At 36.2% G+C, this 21,961-nt stretch overlaps 1 protein-coding gene across 2 annotated transcripts; it reads right to left on the bottom strand.

The window, feature by feature from the left end:
* Nucleotides 1–794: 794 nt before the first annotated feature.
* Nucleotides 795–18,867, bottom strand: LOC306856415 (55 kDa erythrocyte membrane protein-like). 2 transcript variants are annotated; one of them, XM_079395695.1, is made up of 12 exons: nt 18,477–18,867; nt 8,053–8,181; nt 7,778–7,856; nt 7,597–7,682; nt 6,770–6,838; nt 5,780–5,976; nt 5,537–5,643; nt 5,028–5,108; nt 4,449–4,529; nt 2,266–2,468; nt 2,073–2,147; nt 795–1,935 (listed from the first exon to the last, which is right to left on the bottom strand). In XM_079395695.1, the coding sequence occupies exons 1-12, from the start codon at nt 18,597–18,599 to the stop codon at nt 1,759–1,761; spliced, it is 1,407 nt and encodes a 468-aa protein (XP_079251821.1). In that variant the 5' UTR covers nt 18,600–18,867; the 3' UTR covers nt 795–1,758. The 2 variants fall into 2 exon arrangements, with proteins under 2 accessions (XP_079251821.1, XP_079251822.1); XM_079395696.1 differs by having other exon boundaries at nt 4,485–4,529; nt 18,477–18,864.
* Nucleotides 18,868–21,961: the final 3,094 nt, after the last annotated feature.

Here is a 21,961-nt window from a genome sequence, read left to right as displayed (position 1 = left end):
GTATTTTAGTCCAACCCGGTGAAATCGATAAAGATGAAGTTCACCATGATCTTGAACTGTTTAAAGGACATTCAAATGTACGTGTGAACCTGTCTCTCACAATTCGGGACAGAAACATTATTAGTATAATACATCTGACTTCACATGAAGCAAGTTCCCAAGTTTTTTTGAATGTTAAATGAACATTCTAGCATTGCCAACAAAAATCAGTGTGCAAATTATCAGGAGAAATGTATTGAGGCACCGCAGGCCAGACATAAACGTGTATCATCTGTGTGAACCTGTTTTCATGATACATTTTCACAGAAATGCATACTGCGGTAGAAGAAAAAAAGATATTTTCAATATATGATTTAGATATGCAACATTATACGGCCATTATGTTTCCCCGATTATCAATATCAACACGATTGCAACGTGACACTGATTTTTTACAATAGTATTTAAATAAGTAAAAATTAAGTGACTTTTAGACAAAATATTGACTGTTTTTGCTCAATTTCGCTGACGAAAACCGTTCCGATCAAACCACAGCAGAACTGTTGTGTGTGTTATTTGTATGTTTAAAAAACAAAACAAAAAAAACATTAATCTTATAAATTTATGCATTTGAAATTTTGCAGTGTAAATGCATTTATGGCACCTCAGCTTCACTAAACAGTCTGTGTAAAAGCATCTAATGCCACCTCAGCAGTGGAAAGATGGAGTTTGTTAATACTAATTTCATTTGAATAGTAACAACTCTACCGTTTCTTTTTATGCTAACTGAATTAATTGAAGCAAAGTCAGAATTTGATGTGAAAGATGACACATTTAATAAGGTTAGGGGGGGAAAAATGTCCATTTATAAACATAGTGGGAAATGACATCTGTTTTGTTACTTACAGCAACTCATTTTACGTTAGCCATTTCTTCCTCTTTCCAGTCACAGAGCACTTTATTTTGAGAGTGGTTTAAAATCTGTAACTTAGTCCAGATTTGGGGAATTGTAATGTTTAATCATTTATTTTATGTAAATTGAATTTGCATAGATTTTTGTTTGTATATGCTCTCAATTATAGTTCTTAAAATTGCAATCGGTGCATTTGTGTTTCAAGTACAACAGACCTTGTTTCCATAAAAACCAAGCACAGAGAACTTCACAAAACCAACATCCATGAAAGAGCTGAAACTGCTAAAACGCTCAGCACAGACAGCAGTGCTAAAACGTGAAAAAGATGGTGTAGCTAGTCGCAGTTTTCCACACTTTAACACAGAGAGTCACAGTTGGAGTGTAGGGAGAGGTTTATTCAGTTCTTTTAAAAGTGCCTTACATTACGACTTGAGGTAAATCCATATATAATTATGAGGAATATTTCAGGACACGACAAACCTGCTTTTATAAATATCGACTGATACAATTTCCCTGTGTTTTAATTATCTTTAAGAAGAACACCATGGCAGATGTTAGAAAAAAACACGCACTGAAACTTCAGGGAAGATCAAAAACCAACAGACCTTAATGAACCGAGTGGTGTTTTGAATCACAGTTGAGGTCCTTTTTGCATCGCTAACAATGTCATCGCTTAATGCTATAGCGCTCTGTCAATTGAAAATCATTCACATATTAAACAAAAAGAACAAACTTATTGCTTTTTTTTGCCAAACATTCTATAAAACACTTATTCATGTGCAAACTGTCTTGATAACGACTGTATTAGGCAGGGCACCGTGTGAGTGGGATTTTTGGAGGGTCGACTGGAGAAAGGGATTGGGGTTTTAGTACACCCAGGAGATCGGTACCCACTGCGGGGTTGAGGAGGCTCTCTCGATGGCCTCCTCAACACCCTTCACACTCTCATCTACATCGTTGTTGACAAGCATTTTGTCAAAGAAGTGGCGGTATGCACCGAGGATGCTGTCGGATTCTTTCTGGATGTTCTGCACCGCCTCTGACTGAAAAGTAGAATGGAAACTTGAGTGTAAAAATGAAAGATTGTAACCTTCAGGTCATAAGCATGAGTAGGAATGAACATCTGGGGCTTAAAGTTTCTAATTTATTCAAAATCAGTTGGAATAAACCAGTTTCTAACCTGATTGCCAGTGTTTGTAGGAGCAATGAACATCACGAGAGGAGCCAACTCTGCCGTTCTGAGCACTTTCAGCATCTGGAAATTATTTTTACTAGAATTAGTGACACTGTAAGGCTCATTCAAATCGCAAAATGTATCTCCACAATGCTAGGGATCAAATTCTATGTTAATTAGATTGACAGTGTGTCATTACCTGCGGTTCCACATCCAGCACAGCGATTTTCCCTTGCTCGTGAATCTTGTGGACAGTTTCGAGCTTAGTCCCGAACATGTGTCCCTGGTAACTGCCGTATTCAAGTAGCTCATTCCCGATGATACATTTGGTCATTTCATCATTGGAAATAAAGTAATATTCTTTGCCATTCTCCTCATCCTTCTTCGGGGGTCTAGTGGTGTCTACAAAGAAAAATTGTATGTTTTTATGATTAATTATTTTTTTCATTATTTGTCTTGTCTTTTAATAAATATTCTCAAAATAAGATTTTTGCAACACTTGTTTTCAGAGAATATATTTTAAATGAAGCTCTAAAAATGATAATATCTAAAAATAATTATCTCTAAAAGATATAACTTATAGTCACGAATCCGGCCTATGAACTTCCGTTCACTCACCACCAGAGGTCACTCGCTCACCACATTGACTCTTGCACTACACTAACCGTTGCACGTCACTGCCGGACTACAATTCCCATCATCCGTTGCACTGAGGACACTCACACAGCTGATTACCATCACACGCCTTACTTAAAAGCCATGGACTTCCTCAATCAAATTTCTGAGTATTGTATAGCGCAGGGATCTCCAACCCTGCTCCTGGAGAGCTACCTTCCTGCAGACTTCAGTTCCAATCCTGCTGCAACACACCTGTCTGTAATTATCAGGTAGCTCTGAACACCCTGATTAGCTGGTTCAGGTGTGTCTGATTGGGGTTGGAGCTGAAATCTTCAGGATGGTAGCTCTCCAGGAGCAGGGTTGGAGACCCCTTGTATCGCGTATATCACTCTCCTAGCGATAGCTACTCTACGGAGCCCACTTAGTTGTCATAGTCTTGTCTTGCCTGTTTTTTCGTGTTTTGATTCTTGCCTGTGTTTCCTGGATTAACCCTTTGCCCGTTCATATCTCATTTGGGTTTTTGCTCATGGTATTGGACTACCCCTCTTCTCAAGCCCTCTGGATATTGTTCGCCGCTCAGAGACCCACGCTTGCCCTAGGATTACTCTGTCAGGCCTGTGTTATACCTGTTTGCTGATGTTTGACCCTGCTTGTGTTTTGACCACGTCTTGGAATAAAGCTTGCAAATGGATCTCGCGTCTCGTTCGCCCCGTTAACAGCGGCTTTGTTTAACAAGTACCTGTATCTTGTTTTAAGGATGATAATGTAATCTAAGTGGAAAACTAAAAAATGAAAAATAAAACTCGATATAAAGAAATTTTGAAAATAATTTTGAAGCGAAAATCATTTAAAAACTGTCTTGTTTTTTTTTTTTTAAAGAATTTAAAAATTGCAATAAAAAGCTAGTTAGTTAGCTAGTTAGTTTCTTAAAAGTTGAACTAAAATAAGTTAGTCTAGAACATGTTTATACAGAAAAACAATGGAAAATCAATGGAGTGGAAGGAAAAAAACAAAACAAACCCTTTAAAGCCCCAAAAATCCTCACACTGATTTTTTCCTAAGGTTTTCACTCAGTGGTAAAAAAAAAATGTTTGAAATAGCAGAGAAATGGTTTCTACTGTAGCTACTGTTTGCAAACACCGTCTGCACTGCTGGATGTGGTGTTTAGATGATTATGTAAATTAGTGGTAGTTCAGAGATGTTTAACAGCCAGCATTTTCAAAAAAATTAAATAAATAAAAATTCACTCTGGAAATATATTGTAAACTATAACAAACTCTAAACAAACTTAAATTTTCTTAGAGATGATTGTTTTTGTAAAAGTGCATCTGGGCCTTTACAGTGCATAAAATACAGTTTGCAATAGACGTGTCAACATGACATCATTAATGCCAAACAGGTATGGAATGATGTGAATTTTAGGTAACACTTTATTTTAGGGTCTCTTAACTAGTTTATTAGAATATTAGCCATTTATTAGTAGTAATTAAGCACATATTAATGCCTTATTCTACATCCCTAATCCTATTCAATACCTAAACTTAACCACTACCTTACTAACTATTAATAAGCAGCAAATGAGGAACTTATTGAGGGAAAAGTCGTAGTTAATAGTGAATAAGTGTTCCCTATTCTAAAGTGTTAACACATTTTAATATTTGGGCAAATGTATACATGGTTTAAGTTTGGCTCTGTTTAAAAGTTCACACTCTCACAAACAGGTGAATGCGTTCATAGTTAAGAAATGAATAAGAGAAGGCATACGTGGTGCTGGGTAAGCAAACTTCTCAGGATATTTACTCAGCAGTGAATGTTTAATATGGCTCCTTCCAACTCCAGGTGCACCTTTAAACAACAGCAAAAGAGCAAATAACACATTTTAGCCTGTGAACTTCACATTAACTGCACATTAAGATCATCTGGCATATCTTTACAATGTATTCAGAAGCAATAATATTCTTATTATTAACTAGTTGCTTATTAGCATGCATATTACTAGCATACTGGCTGTTTATTGGTACTTATAAAGCACATATTAATGTCTTATTCTGCATGATCATATTTTAGATCCCTTAGTCCTACCCCATACCTAAACTTAACAACTACCTTATTTACTATTAATAGGCAGCAAATCCGGAGTTTATTGAGGCAAAAGTTGTAATTAATAATTATAGTGAGAATTGGTCACCAAACTAAAGCGTGACCAAAACTTTGGCTGGATTTACAGTGTCAATAACTTTAGAAACGTATCATCACAGTCTGTGATGTCCATGATGATCTGCACTCTTATCAGTCCTCCATTTCTGAAAAAGCTGTGTCTAAGATAGCTATGATGATGCTTACCAATGAGAACCAGAGTTTTTCTGTTGAATGCAGGCAGTCTCACCACCTCCTCATAGGATATCACATCAAGCTGGTCAAAGACTAAGAAAGAAACAAAAAATCTTTAGTTGATGCATGACAAGAGCACCTGTCTAAGGCCTGCTTCTACAACAGGAGACACATGTTGCACTTTAACACAGAAACCGTTTGGGCTTCATACAGAAAATAAAGTGATTTCTGGGTTACTACATTGAGTGTTTTTTTAGTTGTTGTTTTTTTATTATTACTGCCATAAACTGGTTATTGGGAGGTGGCGTTTGAGAATTATTACAACTCTTTGTGAAATGTAATTTTCATTGGTAGAAGTGTCACTTTTACATCCAAAAAGTAATTAATCTACATGGAAATCTAAAGTATATGTATGTATGTATACATAATAACAAAAGATTGTTATTAGAGGACTTTCTCAAAATAAATATGCACTGCATGTGATATGAAACAGGCCCTAGAAATGCTAAAGAGGTACTTACTTGAGCTGTGTTTGGCAAGGTATTTGTCTTTGCATTTCTTCTTTTTGCCAAAAGGACTGCAGGACTGACTGGCTTCCCGTGTTGCTTTGCTTTTGCTTGCTACTCGCCTGAAAAAAAAGAGAAATGTTTAACTTGTGAAAGACAGGGAGAACATACATGTACATTACCTATCTCCCTGTTATTTCAAACAAAGTCAATCTGTCATAAAATATAGAAAAAAGATGAATGCATGTCAGACCGTACCATTCCTGAAGTTCTGGAGAAGGGAGGAGTCCTGCGAAGTCTGTGGTGGAGTTGTCCACCTTCCCTTGCCACCAGTTTGGATCCTTCTTATTGATAATTTGAATAATGTCACCCGTTTGGAATTTCAGGCCGGCTTCTTTGCACGGGATAAGATCATCTTTGACAGGGTCATAGTCGAACTGTGCTCTCATATACGTCTGCAAAAACATTATTTGAAACACATTACTCGCTCATAAAACCATAGTATGCACTTCATAAAGATGACTTATCAGCCAACAACTGATTTCATAGGGATTGGTCTCTCCATGGTCAACAAAAGATGCTGACCCAGGAACATCTTTCTACTTACTGTAGAAGCTGTAACTAGCATCTTCAAAAAAAAAATATATATATATAAATAAAAAATCCCCTCATGCGATACATTCATTGTAGGGTAAAATATTATTTTAAATAATAGAATGTTAGATAGATAGATTAGTGACAAAATCTACAGCTAGAACTAGTTACAGGCTAAAAATGATAAGAAAAGCTCTAGATGGACCTACAAGTTTGAACTTCACAGCAGCACAATGGTTATTTGTATATGGTGAATGAGGACTGCCATCGCTCTACACAACATCAAAAAATGTCTAATACATTTTAATCAACTGCAGTTCAGTTTGATGCTGTGTGACCAGCAGATGGCAGAAGGAAGTTTGTAGTTATTTCATCTAATGAGAAAAGGAAGTGTAGTTATCTTCTATTGATGCTTTAAATAGTCACCTGTGTCTTTCAATCAGTTTCCCATTCCCATGATAAACACCAAACCTTAATTTAACCAAGAATACAGGATAGACAGACAAAGAAAGAAGTGATAAAATCACATTTAAGTGTGTATTTACTGATCAAAGGAAACCGCGAGTTGAGTAGACCGTGATCAATAAAAATAAAAGCAAGAAACTGGTAAGATGTGACACTGGTTTTGCATTTTTATATTTTTTTATTACTCACCTCGCATGCCATGGGGCGACTTTGCTGATTGGGGATGATTTTCAATGTGACGACACCATTTGTGTCTTTCTGTAATGTTGAACAGCATCCAACAACAATAAATCAAAAGTAACACAACCACAGAAACATCTTGGAGTGTTAATTGTTCTTAAAAACTGTGCCAGTGCTTTGAAACTATAGCTAATCAAACATCAAGCTACCCAGAATTTAAAGTTCATCTTTTAATAAAGTAGTTACACAACAGAAACTTGAACTTTATCTTCATGCCAAATTCTAATTAGCATAACACAAATACAGTATATGTCAATCTCAATAATCTAATGCAGTCATGAAAATCCTCCTGTCAGTCGTACACAAATGCTATCATCATGTATACTTCATTCATACTTTGCATTAACAAAACAACATGTTAAATATAATTTCTTTTTTTTCTTTAGATTTTAGGATGAAATATGACCCAGGCAGTTCTTTTTTGTGTACTATCATGTATGATAACACAATGTTTTATACATTATACAATGCGTTTAACATTAAAACAGTGTATGTAGAATTTTGTCATGCTATATATTTAAACATGACATTAAGGTATATTTTAGCCAATTATTGAATGCTTTTCAATGCATGAATGCTGTCTTACACTAAACTAATTGCATTTAAGATACATTTATAGTATTATACATATCATTTATTGTTAAATAAGATACAATTAAATATCCAAAAATATTAAATCCAGTTCACACTTAAGTATATTCTTTTACAAAATATTTTATTCATAATAAGTGCTCTTTTTAAAAGTACTATTCTCCACAAATGAGAACACAACTCACCAGAATCTTCTGTAGCTGGTCTACACTTTGATTAGCAACACTTTTCCCATTAATCTCTGCGATTTCATCACCTTCATGTAAAGAACCTGTTAAAAAATGAAAAATAAATAAAAGGTTTGTCATTAGCAATTATTCATTGAGCTGTATGGAAACTCACAACCAAACCATAAATCAGCTGTACCTTGTCTGTGTATCATCCCTCCATGCAATATTCTCGCTACTGTACACCTTTGCCTTTCATTCATCTTAAGAGTTACACCCTGAACAGGCACAAAACACAAATTTAGACAAGACGTCTTAATACTCCTTTTGAATGACACAAGTAAATTAGACATACTTTTAAATGTTTGGGTGAATCGTTATGTTCAAATAATTTAATGACTCCAGTGAGTTTAATTGTATTCTTCTTTGTATGTTAAAAAAGTGAAATGCATAAATGAAATAAAAAGTTTATACCAGTGGCTCAGAAGAGTTCTTCTCGAAGGCCACTTCTCGCATCCTGCTTGCGTCTTTTCCGTTTATATGGCCAGCGCTGCCGTTGGAGAAAACTTCCTGTTCTTTGCAGTCGTAAGTCTGCATGGCGGTCTGGAAATGCAATCATGGAGCACATTAAGATCTGTATTACAAGAATCCCAATAATTAGTTTTCTATTAGCTGAACCCATATATCTTAGACAAGATATTAGGGAGGAATCATATATAATTTGTAAACTAAAAACTTTTTTTTTTGTAGGTGTAAAATAAAATGGTGTGATGAAGGATTAGAATGAAAGAGTCAATGTGGACATCTGTCCTGGGTTAACCATTAATCGGTTACATCTTAACACTTCATTAAATCCTACAATGCTGGGAACTGGTTGGCATGGTTATGTTGTCTGATGAGGGGGCTTGATTTCAACTGACATGACTAAACACACGTCCTAGAAAGTAGCAATGGTACGTTTTATGCTGCTCTGTTTAATAATATGTTACACTGAGTGGTCCAATACATAAGTTCTTATGAATCTGATCTGTTACAGAAATAGTTTTTTTTTATTAGTGATTTAAAAATTGAACTTCAGTCTGAAATGTATAAACGTGGCTTAATTCTTTATTAATGTTTGTTTAATTAATGTTCATACATATAGGGCCAGATTTAGCACCAACAAAAACCTTCTTTTGGCATAAAAAAAAATCTAAATAATACTGTCTGGATTTACTAAAAACACGCAGTGAAAAATCTGCAATACATACACTTGGACAGTTGTTTTTGCAGCTGACGTTATTACAAACTACTAAACTACTACACTGCTAAATACAATAATGGATGTAAGACAGCACTTTTAACTCATATTTATTTACTTATTAATTATAATTTTTTTGGATACATGTTGAATTTATGTTTTCCCACAGAGTCCACAGAGTGAGACAACATATCTTGTTGGTTGCAGTACAACTACTGTTATGCTATAATTATTGTTCAGGCCTAGGGTAAATCTGGTAACCTCAAGCATTATTTATGAGCAAAATATGACAGAGATGCTCGGGTTGTCAATAATCTGCTTTTACAGACACAGCAGTGGGCCTAGAGAGCAGCAGCCTGTCATTTCAATAATACTAAGAAGACACACACACACAAAAGTCCCACGTCTTCCTCCAAGCAGTGACCTTCACAGAAAGTTCTTACATACACGTTTTGATGTTCAGCAAATGCATGAGTCTCAGGACAAAGTTTACACCACATTACTACTATTACATGATCAGGACTTTATACCTCAGCTTTGAGTTGAGTTTTATGACGCGGTGACTAACATGATGGGTTGATCAGCAAAATCTGGTGTCAGCTAGATACGATGATGAAGTATGATTTTTTCCTTCATTGTGAAATTCATGACGTATTCATATTGGACAATCAGGACAAGCTGTGCCACAAAACACGTTCCTATACGGTTTAGAACAACATGAAGGTGAATGAATGTTGATTGGATCTGTCAAGTTGTCCTCTAAAAAAGGAAAAGCACAATAAAAATGCTTAAAGTCGTGATGAAACGGAATTAGCGACAGATCTTTTCCTCACTGAGTGTCTTCATTGAGCAATAAACAAAACAATAAAACTAAATAAGAAAAAAAAAAAATGCAGTTCCATTCCAATGCAAATTTTTACTGCACAATGAATGAATTTTGTAAACTAGCCAGACAAAGTTTATAATAATTTGAATTTAGTGAAACAATTTTCAACAGTGCTTTTGGATGCAAAGCTTACTATCGCTATTAGTTTAGCCACTGGCACACTTTACCCCATAGCTATTCCTCATTTAATATTTAGGAAACATTACAGCATGATTTTATACTTTGGCAGTTCAACAACATGTATAATAACTGGCCCTTTCCATTGCACCATGGATCGTATTAGAAACAGAAGATTAGACTCATATGACCAAACTGCAAATGTCAAAACCATAAGCAATATCAAATGTATTTTGAAAGCGGTTGTTTTTGAAAGCAAAGAATGAGACAAAGGATGCTTGTCTTGAGCCATGAATCATTTCACTGTTTTAACTTGACACACAAGGTTTCGTGTAAAACAGAAGTGAAAAACATTCTTTGAAATCCCTCAAACAAGTTTGGTCTGTAAACTGCTTAACAAACGAAAGCCGTTAGTCTGTGATAATATTAGAGCATGCAAATTCGACACAGTTCTTTCATATTTCCTCAAAGTTGTTGCGGATAGAATCGCACACACTTGATGATGTTAAGTTATACTGAACTAAATAACACCGAAATGCTCCGTTGTGACTGCACTACATCCCTTTTGATGTGCTAAAATCAGAATCAACACGTGGCTGATCTAATGCACATCTGGAGGGGCACCTGAAGAAATAGAGGCCTCAATGAATGAATGAATGAATGATGCATTTATATAGCGCATTTATTGTGTATTGCCGTACACCCAAAGCGCTTTACAATCATGTGGGGGTCTCTCCTCAACCACCACCAGTGTGCAGCATCCACTTGGATGATGCGACAGCAGCCACAGTACAACAGCACCAGTGCGCTCACCACACACCAGCTACAGGTGGAGAGGAGAGTGTGATAGAGCCAATCAAATGGATGGGGATTACTAGGAGACCATGATAGATAAGGGCCAGTGGAGGGAATTTGGCCAGGACACCAGGGTTACACCCCTACTCTTTACGAGAAGTGCCATGGGATTTTTATCGACCACAGAGAGTCAGGACCTCGGTTTAACGTCTCATCCGAAAGACGGTGCTTTTTACAGTATAGTGTCCCTGTCACTATACTGGGGTGTTAGGACCCACACAGACCACAGGGTGAGCACCCTGCTGGCCTCACTAACACCTCTTCCAACAGCAACCTAGTTTTCCCAGGAGGTCTCCCATCCAGGTACTGACCAGGCTCAACCCTGCTTAGCTTCAGTGGGCAACCTGTCTCGGGCTGCAGGGTGATATGGCTGTGGATATGTTATCGGTTGCTGAGGTTTAGACCCTAAGCTATAGCAAATCTCAAACGCTTGATTGTTTACATCGCTAAATTAAAACAATAGTATCGTGCAGCTCTAATCAGCTACATGCAGCTAAGGGACAAACATACTAAGATATGATAAACATCATGACATTAACATCATGAAAAACATGATCAGATTTACAAATAAAATTGGCATTACACATTATATGATACTCATATGATAATCAACTATCATACGATGCTTTAACTAAACCTCCATAAGAAAAAGTACAACTCATGATTTGTATCAAAGTCAAATCAAAGTTAGATTCTCTGCATTTCAGTTAGCCTAAGGGAGAGTGAGAGTAAAGGTAAAAGGGTATTAAGACTGAGTCCATTAGTGTAAGTGAGATTACAGGACAAATGGGGAGTCCCAGGTCTAAGTGACTACATTAAGGTAATCAAATCAGTGCTTTTGTGCTTCCTGATCATATGGATTCTCTGAAGAAACCCATTTACGCACACATACCGCATGATCATATTGAAACGCATATTTACGGACATGTGTTTACATGTAATTCAATCCAGTATAAATATAGCATCTGTCTGGACACATTAAGACCAGAGGCAGAAGTGCAAATGTAATATTCGACAAAATGCCACCCTTAAGAACAACGCGCACTTACTTTTAAATTGTAACATATTGAGATAAATAGAAAAAAATATATATACATCATTTTTTGTCATAATGAAAAATTTTAAATTATTATACAAAGACCCCAAGAAGCCATACACGTAATCTTTTGCGCAATCAATTTAAAACCTTTGTAGAAAAATAATACGTTCTGTAAAAGATTTATACAAAATCTCAGAGAAGGCTATACTCCATCAGCAAAAGCCTCCAATGAACTCGCTTCATACTGCTGACAGCGCTGTCTTCATCAGAGGGAAGTCACATATTATAGGAAATCCTGAGCAAAGGTTACATGCCACGATTGGGCTGATAAAACATCAATGCATGGGTCAGCTAAACAGAACCTACTAATGCGTGTCCATGCAGAGAAATATGTTGACTAAGGTCTGGTGCAATCAGCACTGTGAAACGTGAAACTGTATGATTCATATGCAGAATTCAGTGTTGACATAACTAAAGCTATTGACGTTTACCTCCTGCAGTAAATCCCATATTAGACCGTTGACTGTAATGCTAATAGAGTACTTCATTTGTACACTCCTAAAAGTTTGCAATTCTATAAATGTGGAAGGCCCTAACATATCCTCATTCCCAAGGGCGAAATAACAGTCTGCGACGTGATCTCCTTATATACACTTCCTACTTTGAGTTTCATTGAGTCTGGACTGTCATATGACTCAACAGACAAAGAAAAACCACCTCTGTTTTCAGGGAAGTGTCATCGCATGGCTTAAGATGTTGAAACTGTCACCTGATTTCCAGTGCTGAACAAAAAAATGTAATAAAAAACTGAACAGCAGCAATAACCAAGACAGTCCTCGAAATATTTGAAATCCATGTTCAAACACCTCAGTTTGAAACTCTATAGTCTTTTTGTTCTTCATCTGAAGAAACAGCTCTGGCCTTTGAGGAGATATGTACTGCAGTGCACTTCACCAAAAGGAGTGTGATAGAGTTGATGACTCTTGCTGATACCTGCAGTATGTTGAGTCTAGTCCCATGCCCCGGGGAGCAAAGCAAATCCCTTATCTATGAAGACAGCATTGACCAACACAAGCCAAAACAACCCTAGTGAGCTTAAAAAGTGTCATCTTCCAAACCATTTCATGCATCTTGATTGACTGCTATGTGATTAAAAATTTAAATGTGTCTCTGCAGAACAAATATAAATACAATCTATTATTCACATGCTATGGGGAAGTCGTGGCCTAATGGTTAGAGAGTCGGACTCGTAATTGAAAGGTTGCGGGTTCGAGTCCCCGGCCGGCAGGGATTGTAGGTGGGGGGAGTGAATGTCCAGAGCTCTCTCCACCCTCAATACCACGACTGAGGTGCCCTTGAGCAAGGCACCGAACCCCCAACTGCTCCCTGGGCGCCGCAGCATGGCTGCCCACTGCTCCGGGTGTGTGTTCACGGTGTGTGTGTGTGTGTGTGTGTGTGTGTGCATTTGTTCACTACTCACTGCTGTGTGTGTACTTGGATGGGTTAAACGCAGAGCACCAATTTCGAGTATGGGTCACCATACTTGACAATACGTCACGACTTGACTTATGCTAATATAAAACTTCCATAATGATGTTAAAAATGGGCAGCAAAATATTACATGGAAAGAGGTAAGATAAACATTTAATATTTAACAACTGTTTTATCATAGAAATCTAGAAATAACTGACAATAATATCCATTGTTGCAAACTACTCCACCTTTTCATCAAATTTCGCAGTTTTGAGTTGAAAATATATTCTTTCCTTTACTTGATTTATGTCATTCTTAACTGAATGTGACAATAAACAATAGCGAATAAGAGTATGCACTTAAAAATAGTTCAAAATGATTACTGTCAATTCAGGTTCTTGCTTCTTATTTATTCTATTAAATCTCTTAATTGTTTAATTCCTTAAATTAAACATGGTAAATTGACATGGTTACAGCCTTGTAATACTGAATATTGTGGCATTTGGTTTCTTTTATCATATTACCGCTGTCACAGTACAAATAGAAACTATTTTTATTCGTGCGCTGTAATCCAAATCTTCCGAATCCATACGATTTTGAGGAACAGACCCAAATCCAAGCCTTTATTCAGCGAACTTCATATGCCATAGGCCACAACAGTGAACTTTACAGTGATTTTACCACAGTTATTTATTTTTATCTATTATACTATATAGCACATCTTGAATGTGTGATTCTTTACAGCATCACAAAAATGTAACCTGTATTAAATATATTGTATAAAAACAATTCAATAAACTCTGATAAAGATATATATCTCAGCGGCCTGATTTTTCATTTAGTCACAAAATGTTACCACGCAGCCCTCTACATAAAGTTGAATATATAAGTATGTCCGACTTTATTCATATATATACTGTATATATATATTAGGGGTGACCCTGAATAGTCGACGATTCGATGCTTCGATAGGAGGAGCCTGATTCGACTCCCAATCTCACAGTCGAATATTCGCAGGGTGTTATGGTCATGCCATTTTGGCTATATGGGGGTGCTGAAATGTCTGATTTCACATAAAACTACCGGTTTTCTCCCAATAAGTTTATATTAAAATAATGCTGTAAATAAGAATCTGAAAAGAAGGCAGCTTTAAATAAATATTTTACCCTATAAGTCGTGATATTAATGTTATGTTGCATAAATAATGAAGCATATTGAGATAAATTATGAGTTAAATCCCAATGATTAAAAACCTGCTATCAGATGCTTCATTCTACAGGTCATCTTCAGAGCGCGCAGCTCAAAACAGGAATGTAGAATAACTTCTGTCATATACATAACGTTATAATGAGAGCACGATTGTAAAACAAATTGTGTAAAAAATTACGTTTAATGCTATCTTTTAATCAAAACATAAAACATTATTTTTGTATCTGCAAGGCATCCAATACACATTTTCCCTGTGTGTTAACGTCAGTAATTATGACTGTCGTATGTCTGACTTGACTCTTGGTAATGTATTTTGCCCCCAAACATATGATTTGACTATTAGTCGACTATCGGCAAGATTCAACAATTCCGATTCGACTATGAAAATCCTTAGTCGAGGACACCCCTAATATACTGTATATAAATATATATATATATATATATCTAGAGATTTCTGGCATGAAAGTCTAGATGGTGCGGTCTGACTCAATCTGACCTAATGACATCATTATCACATGGCACAGCTGATTGGTTCTCTCCTGTATCGTTAGCCTCTGCTCAACATTCAAGTATATGACTAGTGCTTGTTGTAACAGTTCACAGCGTGTTTCAGAAACTCTCCACCTTCCCCAGCTCCACCTGTATAGATCTGCTACGAGGTGATTCATGTATGCTATAGGGGTTATTCATATCTGTTATATGTGCAGCAGCAGTATTTCTTACATGCTCACAGCAGCATGTTGTGGATGTATTGGCAGTAGAAAGTCTCGGTACTTGTTCTGCCACAGCAGCAGCAGCGTAGCAGATCTAGTCCACCAAGACCAAATACATTTACATTGTCATGTACATTACCATGCCAATCCCTCCAAGAGTTGTCATGACAGAAATATAGTGTACATTCATGTTTTTAGATTTTACTTGTATTTTAAACAATACCTGCATGTAATTACATCTGTAATTAATTACACTGTTGACCCATCCCTTACATCTTAACCTACCCTTAACCCATCCATACCACTAAACATGTGCCTAACCTTACCCGTATCCCACCTCAATAGCAGCAAATGTGTTTTGCAATACAATATGAACACAGTAAGTACATTGTTGTTAAGGCCACCTTATATAAAGTGGTACCACTATTATAAACAATAACATTATGATATTATTTAAAATGTTATTTGCTTGCATGGTTTTTGTGATGGTAATGCTATTTTTTGAAGGTTTACTGTTAATAAGCAGATTTTTATGGGAAATATCCATCTCTATACTGTAGACCAGCTACTCATACATGTGCTAAAATCACTGTGCTTACAATCAGCCATGTGTGAACAGGGAAGTTATGTCTTGTCCTTTTATCTAAAGCAAACACAGTGTTCCTGCACTGTTTGCTTTAGATAAAAGGACAAGACATAACACAATATACACAAGCAGCTCCAAACTGTTCTCCAGACTCCCCCTTTATCTGCAGAGAAAATGACCGCTTCTATTTATAGAAAGCTTGTGCTTTTCAGTTTGACTAGTGAAGCACCCCTGTCAGCAATCTTGAAATCCTTAGTATTCTGTAGGTTTAGTATCTGAATTAGATAGTGATTGTCTTCATGATTTTCTTTTGTGTTGCTGTTCTGGAAGGTTGCTAGTTAGCTTGCTGGCCCGAATCTGAAAATCCCTAGATATGACCTCAGTGTAATAGGCATTCCAATTCACAATATATTGACCATCATTAAGTTATTTTCCAATATTAGCACTGGATCAGTCTGAACTGGCTGATATTGGAAGCATATATATTCAGGACATTGGCACTTCCACAATGGAGCATTCGAGTTTAGTATCGATTTATAATATCAATCATTTTGTTGGTGATTATTGCATGTAAAGATTTATTGGCTATGGCTACATCAGTATATTAAAGAAAGAGTATGTACCAACATAGAAATATGTTTAGAGCAGATTTTAAGAAAATCAAAGGGATAGGTGCAGCATTTGTTAGCCAGAGAGAGACATAAATGACAGATGCCAATTTCTGTCTGAAGTGCAGAGATAGAGAGAAAAAAAAAAATCTATAATCCATAATCAGTGATTTGTTTTGTTTATGCTTTTCAGTGGGTCTCCGTCGGGAAAATAGACATCACATTTGACCAAGAAGATTGACTTCTTATGGCAAAACATGTCTCTAGTGCCTCCTGCCCCTAATCCTATCTTTGCTACAGAATACTATTGTCTCCTCATCAATGAGTTTATCTCAGGAAACAATCATTAACCTTGTTACTTCACAACTGGAAATGTCTTTACCATGTCAGAACATAATGTCCCAAGTACTGCTGGTAACACAAGAAAAAGGAGTTAATGACATTAGCCCATAAAAGGGTTAATAATGAGTCAACAAGTGAATCTGAAGCATTTCTGCTTTGACTAATTCAATTATCATTATAGTAATACAGGCTTCTAGGTGAACATGATGTGATTATTATCTCTAACAGCTTATGAGAATGTTAGTTGAGATCTCGTCAATGTCTTTATTGTTTTTCCAAGGAAGGAAAATAATAAAATTGTGACTTTCTGGTATGTTGTGTCTCCTGAAAAATAAAACTGCAACTGCTCATGATATTCAAATCACCTGAGCTATTATACCTACTTAAATTATAGAATAGCATATATTAAACCCTGCTGTACTCTAATATTATGCCTGCAAAAAACAAACAAACAAACAAAAAAACATCTGAGATTAAGTTGAAGCATAAACTGACATCCATTAAGTCTTCTAAGCTATAAAAGAGCAATCCTTAAATCATTTATTTGCTTAAACTAGTATTTTGAGATGACAAGCCGCTTGTTTGAGTATGGCATCAGCAAAAAGTAGAATTATCTTAGAGTAAAATAATATTTTCCAGGCACAGACTGAAAAAATCCCCACCACATTAAATGAAATGCTAATAAATATAAATGAATTTATTCGTTTCAGAGAGAAACGATGCGCACCCAGCTGTCATGTAGTTCGAGTTACGACTGGAAATATAGTTATGACTTGATTACAAATATTTATAACTAGTTTAAATACATTTATGACACACTTTTATTAAAGATTTACACAAGAAACTATCACAAGAAAACCCTAACACAAGTTAATTGAAGAAAAGGGGGTAATAAATAGCAAATGTGCATACAGTTTCATAGTTTTGGTTACACTTTATTTTAAGGTGTCCTTGTTATGTTCAATTTAATTACTCTTATAATAACAATTAATTATGCATAATCACATGCAAGCCATGTAGTAAGTAGCTACATGTAGTTAATTAATATTACTCCGTACTTAAATGTATTTGAATACTTCAACAAACTAAATGGAAATAATGAAATAAATGTGTATGTATATAAATATATGTAAATAAGCTTTTGTTCTTTAATATTTTGAATTGTTTTTAGCTTTATTTTTCATTTAAATGTTAAGTTTTGAAATTGTCATTTTTATTTAATTTCTTTATGTATAGGTAGTATTTATAAAGTTTTAGCCTTTAGTTTTGGATCTGTTTTTAGTTGTTTTAATGCTACAATTGATTGCTTCTGTTGTCCTCATTTGTAAGTCGTTTTGCATAAAAGCTAAATGACTAAAATAAAATAATGTATAATTACACTGTAACAAGGAACCTTAAAATAAAGTGTAACCATAGTTTCTAGACTAGATCTCATAAAAGAATCACTGAATAAATGTGTGATTTGTTCAAATCTTGCTCTTAAAAGAACCATCATGACGTCACGATGCGTCATGCCAAAATAATATCCGATAATCTATTCAACGCCTTTATATGCGACTCGTGTGAATTTAATTGTAGTTAAGCTGCAAACTATTTGACCTAAAATCGTCAAAATATCTAATGCCACGAAGAGGAAAGTTGTTCTGAGCGGCAATGCTGATCTCAAACCAGTCTGCACCGGAACATCTTTATCCTTCACGTGCATGAGAAACTCTTATATCTGTGACACTGATAAAAAACTATCGACACACACTGTCAACATCCGATTGTCGAATACAAATGCTGAAATAAGGCTTGTTCTGTAATCGTGAGGTCAGTGGATCCTCTTACCTTGTCTGACTTGTGTTTATTCTGCAGCAGCTGCTCCAGATAGAGATCGGAGAGAGCCGTCCGCGCGCTGTTCACACGCTCCAGAGTGACAGCAGGCTCGTTTTTATTGGCATTTAATGTCATGTTTCACAGTTAGAGGGGAGGGGGAGGGAAAAAGAAAAGAAAAATAGTCTGGACCGAGTTGGGTCTGCTCAAGGTCCGAAAGGGGCTGGTCAGAGGAGCGATACGGCGTGATAAGGCAGCTTGAGATAGTTGGAGATAAAGGTTGAGGGATTCGGGCTCGAAGTCCAGAGTTTGCGCAAGAGACAAGACACAGCTGACATAAACATTAGAGTGAGGAGGGGGCTGGCACACTGCAGCTTCCCTTCAGAGTGCGCACTTACGTACTGTCTCGTAAAGCGCACCCGCAAGAGATTTCTACTATGGCGAGGACTAAGCTCATGAATATTAAGTACGTAGCAGTATTCCAAATTGATTGGCTGAAAGACAGGCGTTGGTAGGTGGGCGCTAGTCGTCTAGCGAATTAAAGAAAGGCGTGGCTCATGAATATTAATCAATGTGACGGTTTGTTAAATATTAATGAGCCTTCATCATAGTACGGTTTTAAAATGAGCAAATGTTTCGCCGAATTACTTTCGTGTTCACCACTTGCTGATTGAAGTTGTTTCGTTTCCCTGTGAAACTGAAAATGAGCGAGATGCCGAATAGCGGTATTGTTTGTGCTCTTTTCAGCTGATTGCTCAATTTTGCTTTCATAGTTATATATGAATAATAAAGAAATACAACAACGACGTACGAGAAAAGTTAATTAATCCTCCTGTATATTATTGTAATTGAAATGAAAATGAACTTTCGCTATAAATTAGTGCATGTGCATCAACAAGCTTGAGTAAATATCAAATTGAAGAGCATGCACGTCCCCTTGTGTCCCACACACAAATATATATATTTTTCAGTAGTGAAAGTACAGTTAGTGTTCTAGTCTGAACTGCGTCCTCTAGAACATATTCAGGAGGTATTTATTCACATTTACATTTAGTCATTTAGCAGATGCTTTTATCCAAAACGACTTGGAACAATGGAAGCAATCAAAATCAGCAAAAGAGCAATGATATTCAAGTGCTGTAACAAGCTTAACACAGTACACAAAGCAAGTTTTTCTTAAATTATTTATTATATAATAAATAAAAAGAAAACAGAATAAAAAAAAAATAGATCAAATGATTAAAATAACCCCATTCAAAAGTTTGAGAACCTTGGTTCTTAATACTGTGTGTGGTTACCTGGATGATCTACGATCATTGTTTTTGTTTTGTGATGGTTGCTCATGAGTCTCTTGTTTGTCCTGAACAGTTAAACTGAGCGCTGTTTTTCAGAAAAATCCTCCAAGTTCTGCAGAATCTTCAGTTTTCCAGCATCTTTTGCATATTTGAACCCTTTCCAGCAGTGACTGTGTGATTTTGAGATCCATCTTTTCACACTGAGGACGATTGAGGGACTCAAACACAGCTATTAAAAAAAGGTTCAAACATTCACTGATGCTCCAGAAGGAAACACGATGCATTAAGGGGGGGGGTGAAAACTTTTTGAATTTTAAGATCAGGGTAAATTGTACTTAATTTGTCTTCTGGGAAACACTGTTGCTTCCGAATGGCAGTACTAGATGGGGAAAAACAAAAAAACATTTGGACATCTTCATCCTGTTCAAAAGTTTTCACCCCCCGGCTCTTAATGCATCGTGTTTCCTTCTGCAGTCATCACGGTCTTCACAGTCATCAAACATGCACCTGGACTTCTCCTTCAGGGGACTCTGTGAAACTTGAAGGACTCTGGATGTCATTACAGAGAGCTGTGTGAGAATTTGTTGGTCCACATCAACATTGACGTGGTCTCACAGATCCAGAAGGAGCTTGTGTTAAGAGGAAGGCAAAGGAGGAAAGACATGTATTAAAATATAGTCATAACTCATACAATTAAATAAGGAGGCAATTAACACACTGCTGTACTGAACAATTTGGCCAGGAAGAAATACAAGAACTCAGAGAGAGTCTCCTCTGTGCTATATTTGGACACAAAACTTGTCCGATAGCATTTTATCAGTGCGATCTCTACGTTTGGTCTAAACTTCTCTGTTTCCTCCTTCATTACACGCAGATGTTCCCTGATGCTTTGTTAATTTGCTCCAGCATCAACCTATTGGGGTAGTTAAATTGTTAAAAAATGGGGGCTGTCAATAAAATGTAAAAAAAAAGTCGAGGGCAGCCCTACTAGAAAGAATCCAGACTTCTTATTATAATTAGGCAAATACAAAAATATTAATGATCAAAAAGTTATGCATGACAATCAATAATCTTAAATATGGAAATGTGACTTACCCATGTTTTACCAAATTATAATCTGATGTACAATTAGTAAATTAAATTGAATTTACTGCAATAACAAAATTTGGAGTATAATGAAGAAAAGAAAGTGACGTGTGGCCAAGTATGGTAACCTATACTCAGAATTTGTGCTCTGCATTAATCCATCCATCTGCAAACACAGTTAAAACACTTAATGGCAGGCTTAATGGCTTCTTTATGTACGGCAGTGGTGCTATATAGCACCTTAACCACCCCAAAGAATCGCTGAAGAACCTTTTTTTCTTTTTTAGAGTGTATAGTGGGTTTGTACATGCCACCTTTCAGAAGGCTATACCACTCTTATGTGTATTAATAACAAATAATTAAAAATATTACAAGGGTAGATGCAGGCTTTATGTTTGTTTTGCTTCCTCTTCCATCTCATTTGATGTTGCTGATTCAGGTCGAAACAAAGTGATTCGTCCAGATGAAATGAATTGTAAGCTAACATCAGACACACATAATAAAGGAGAAAACAACATGAACAGAGTAAGCCTATTTTATTTGCTGACCTGCTGCTAGTTATCAAAGGAGACTTGTCTCTTGATTTTAATTATTAGAAGTGTTTGAATAATTGATATATTTTACTGCAATGTACTAACAATTTCCTGACTGCAAATACAAAATGTAACTATTTTTAAAGGATGTTTGTTCTTTTTACTCGTTGTGTTTTTCTATTATTTTCCTCAGGCCTTGTAAAAGCGATGATCTGCACATGAAACACCATCCAAGAAACATCTGTTGATGTAACAAACAAAAACAGGTCACAGGTTCTACACAGTTTCTACTTCAGCATATTTATTTTAATCTGAATAAATAATCCATCAATCTAATGGTTTGCTGTACTGTATGTGGACATTTGGGTTTTCTCTATAGTGTGAAATCCCTATATTTTACGTAACACTTAATTTGATGTGTGTTACCAGAATGTCTTTGCTGCTAGTGCTCTGCAGTGTCGCAAGTGAAACTGGGGAGTTTGGTAGCGTGGGCTGGAAAGGTTTCGGTGACCTGTTCATCATTTTCTAGCAGTGAGCTGCAGATTTAAGAGTTACAAAGTTCAAAGATTATTATGGCTGCATATGT

Source organism: Barbus barbus (genome assembly GCF_936440315.1).
Source record: "Barbus barbus genome assembly, chromosome: 36".
Lineage (NCBI taxonomy): Eukaryota > Metazoa > Chordata > Actinopteri > Cypriniformes > Cyprinidae > Barbus > Barbus barbus.
This window is presented reverse-complemented; position numbering and strand designations above follow the sequence as displayed.

Bases quoted from the DNA above. Each gene is read 5' to 3' on its own strand.
- LOC306856415 (XM_079395695.1), bottom strand. From the start codon at position 18,599: ATGACATTAAATGCCAATAAAAACGAGCCTGCTGTCACTCTGGAGCGT. The intron at 4,530-5,027 runs GTAAGCATCATC...TGTTGTTTAAAG, and splicing joins AAAAACTCTGGTTCTCATTG to GTGCACCTGGAGTTGGAAGG. The intron at 1,936-2,072 runs GTTAGAAACTGG...TCTACTTTTCAG, and splicing joins CTACAAACACTGGCAATCAG to TCAGAGGCGGTGCAGAACAT.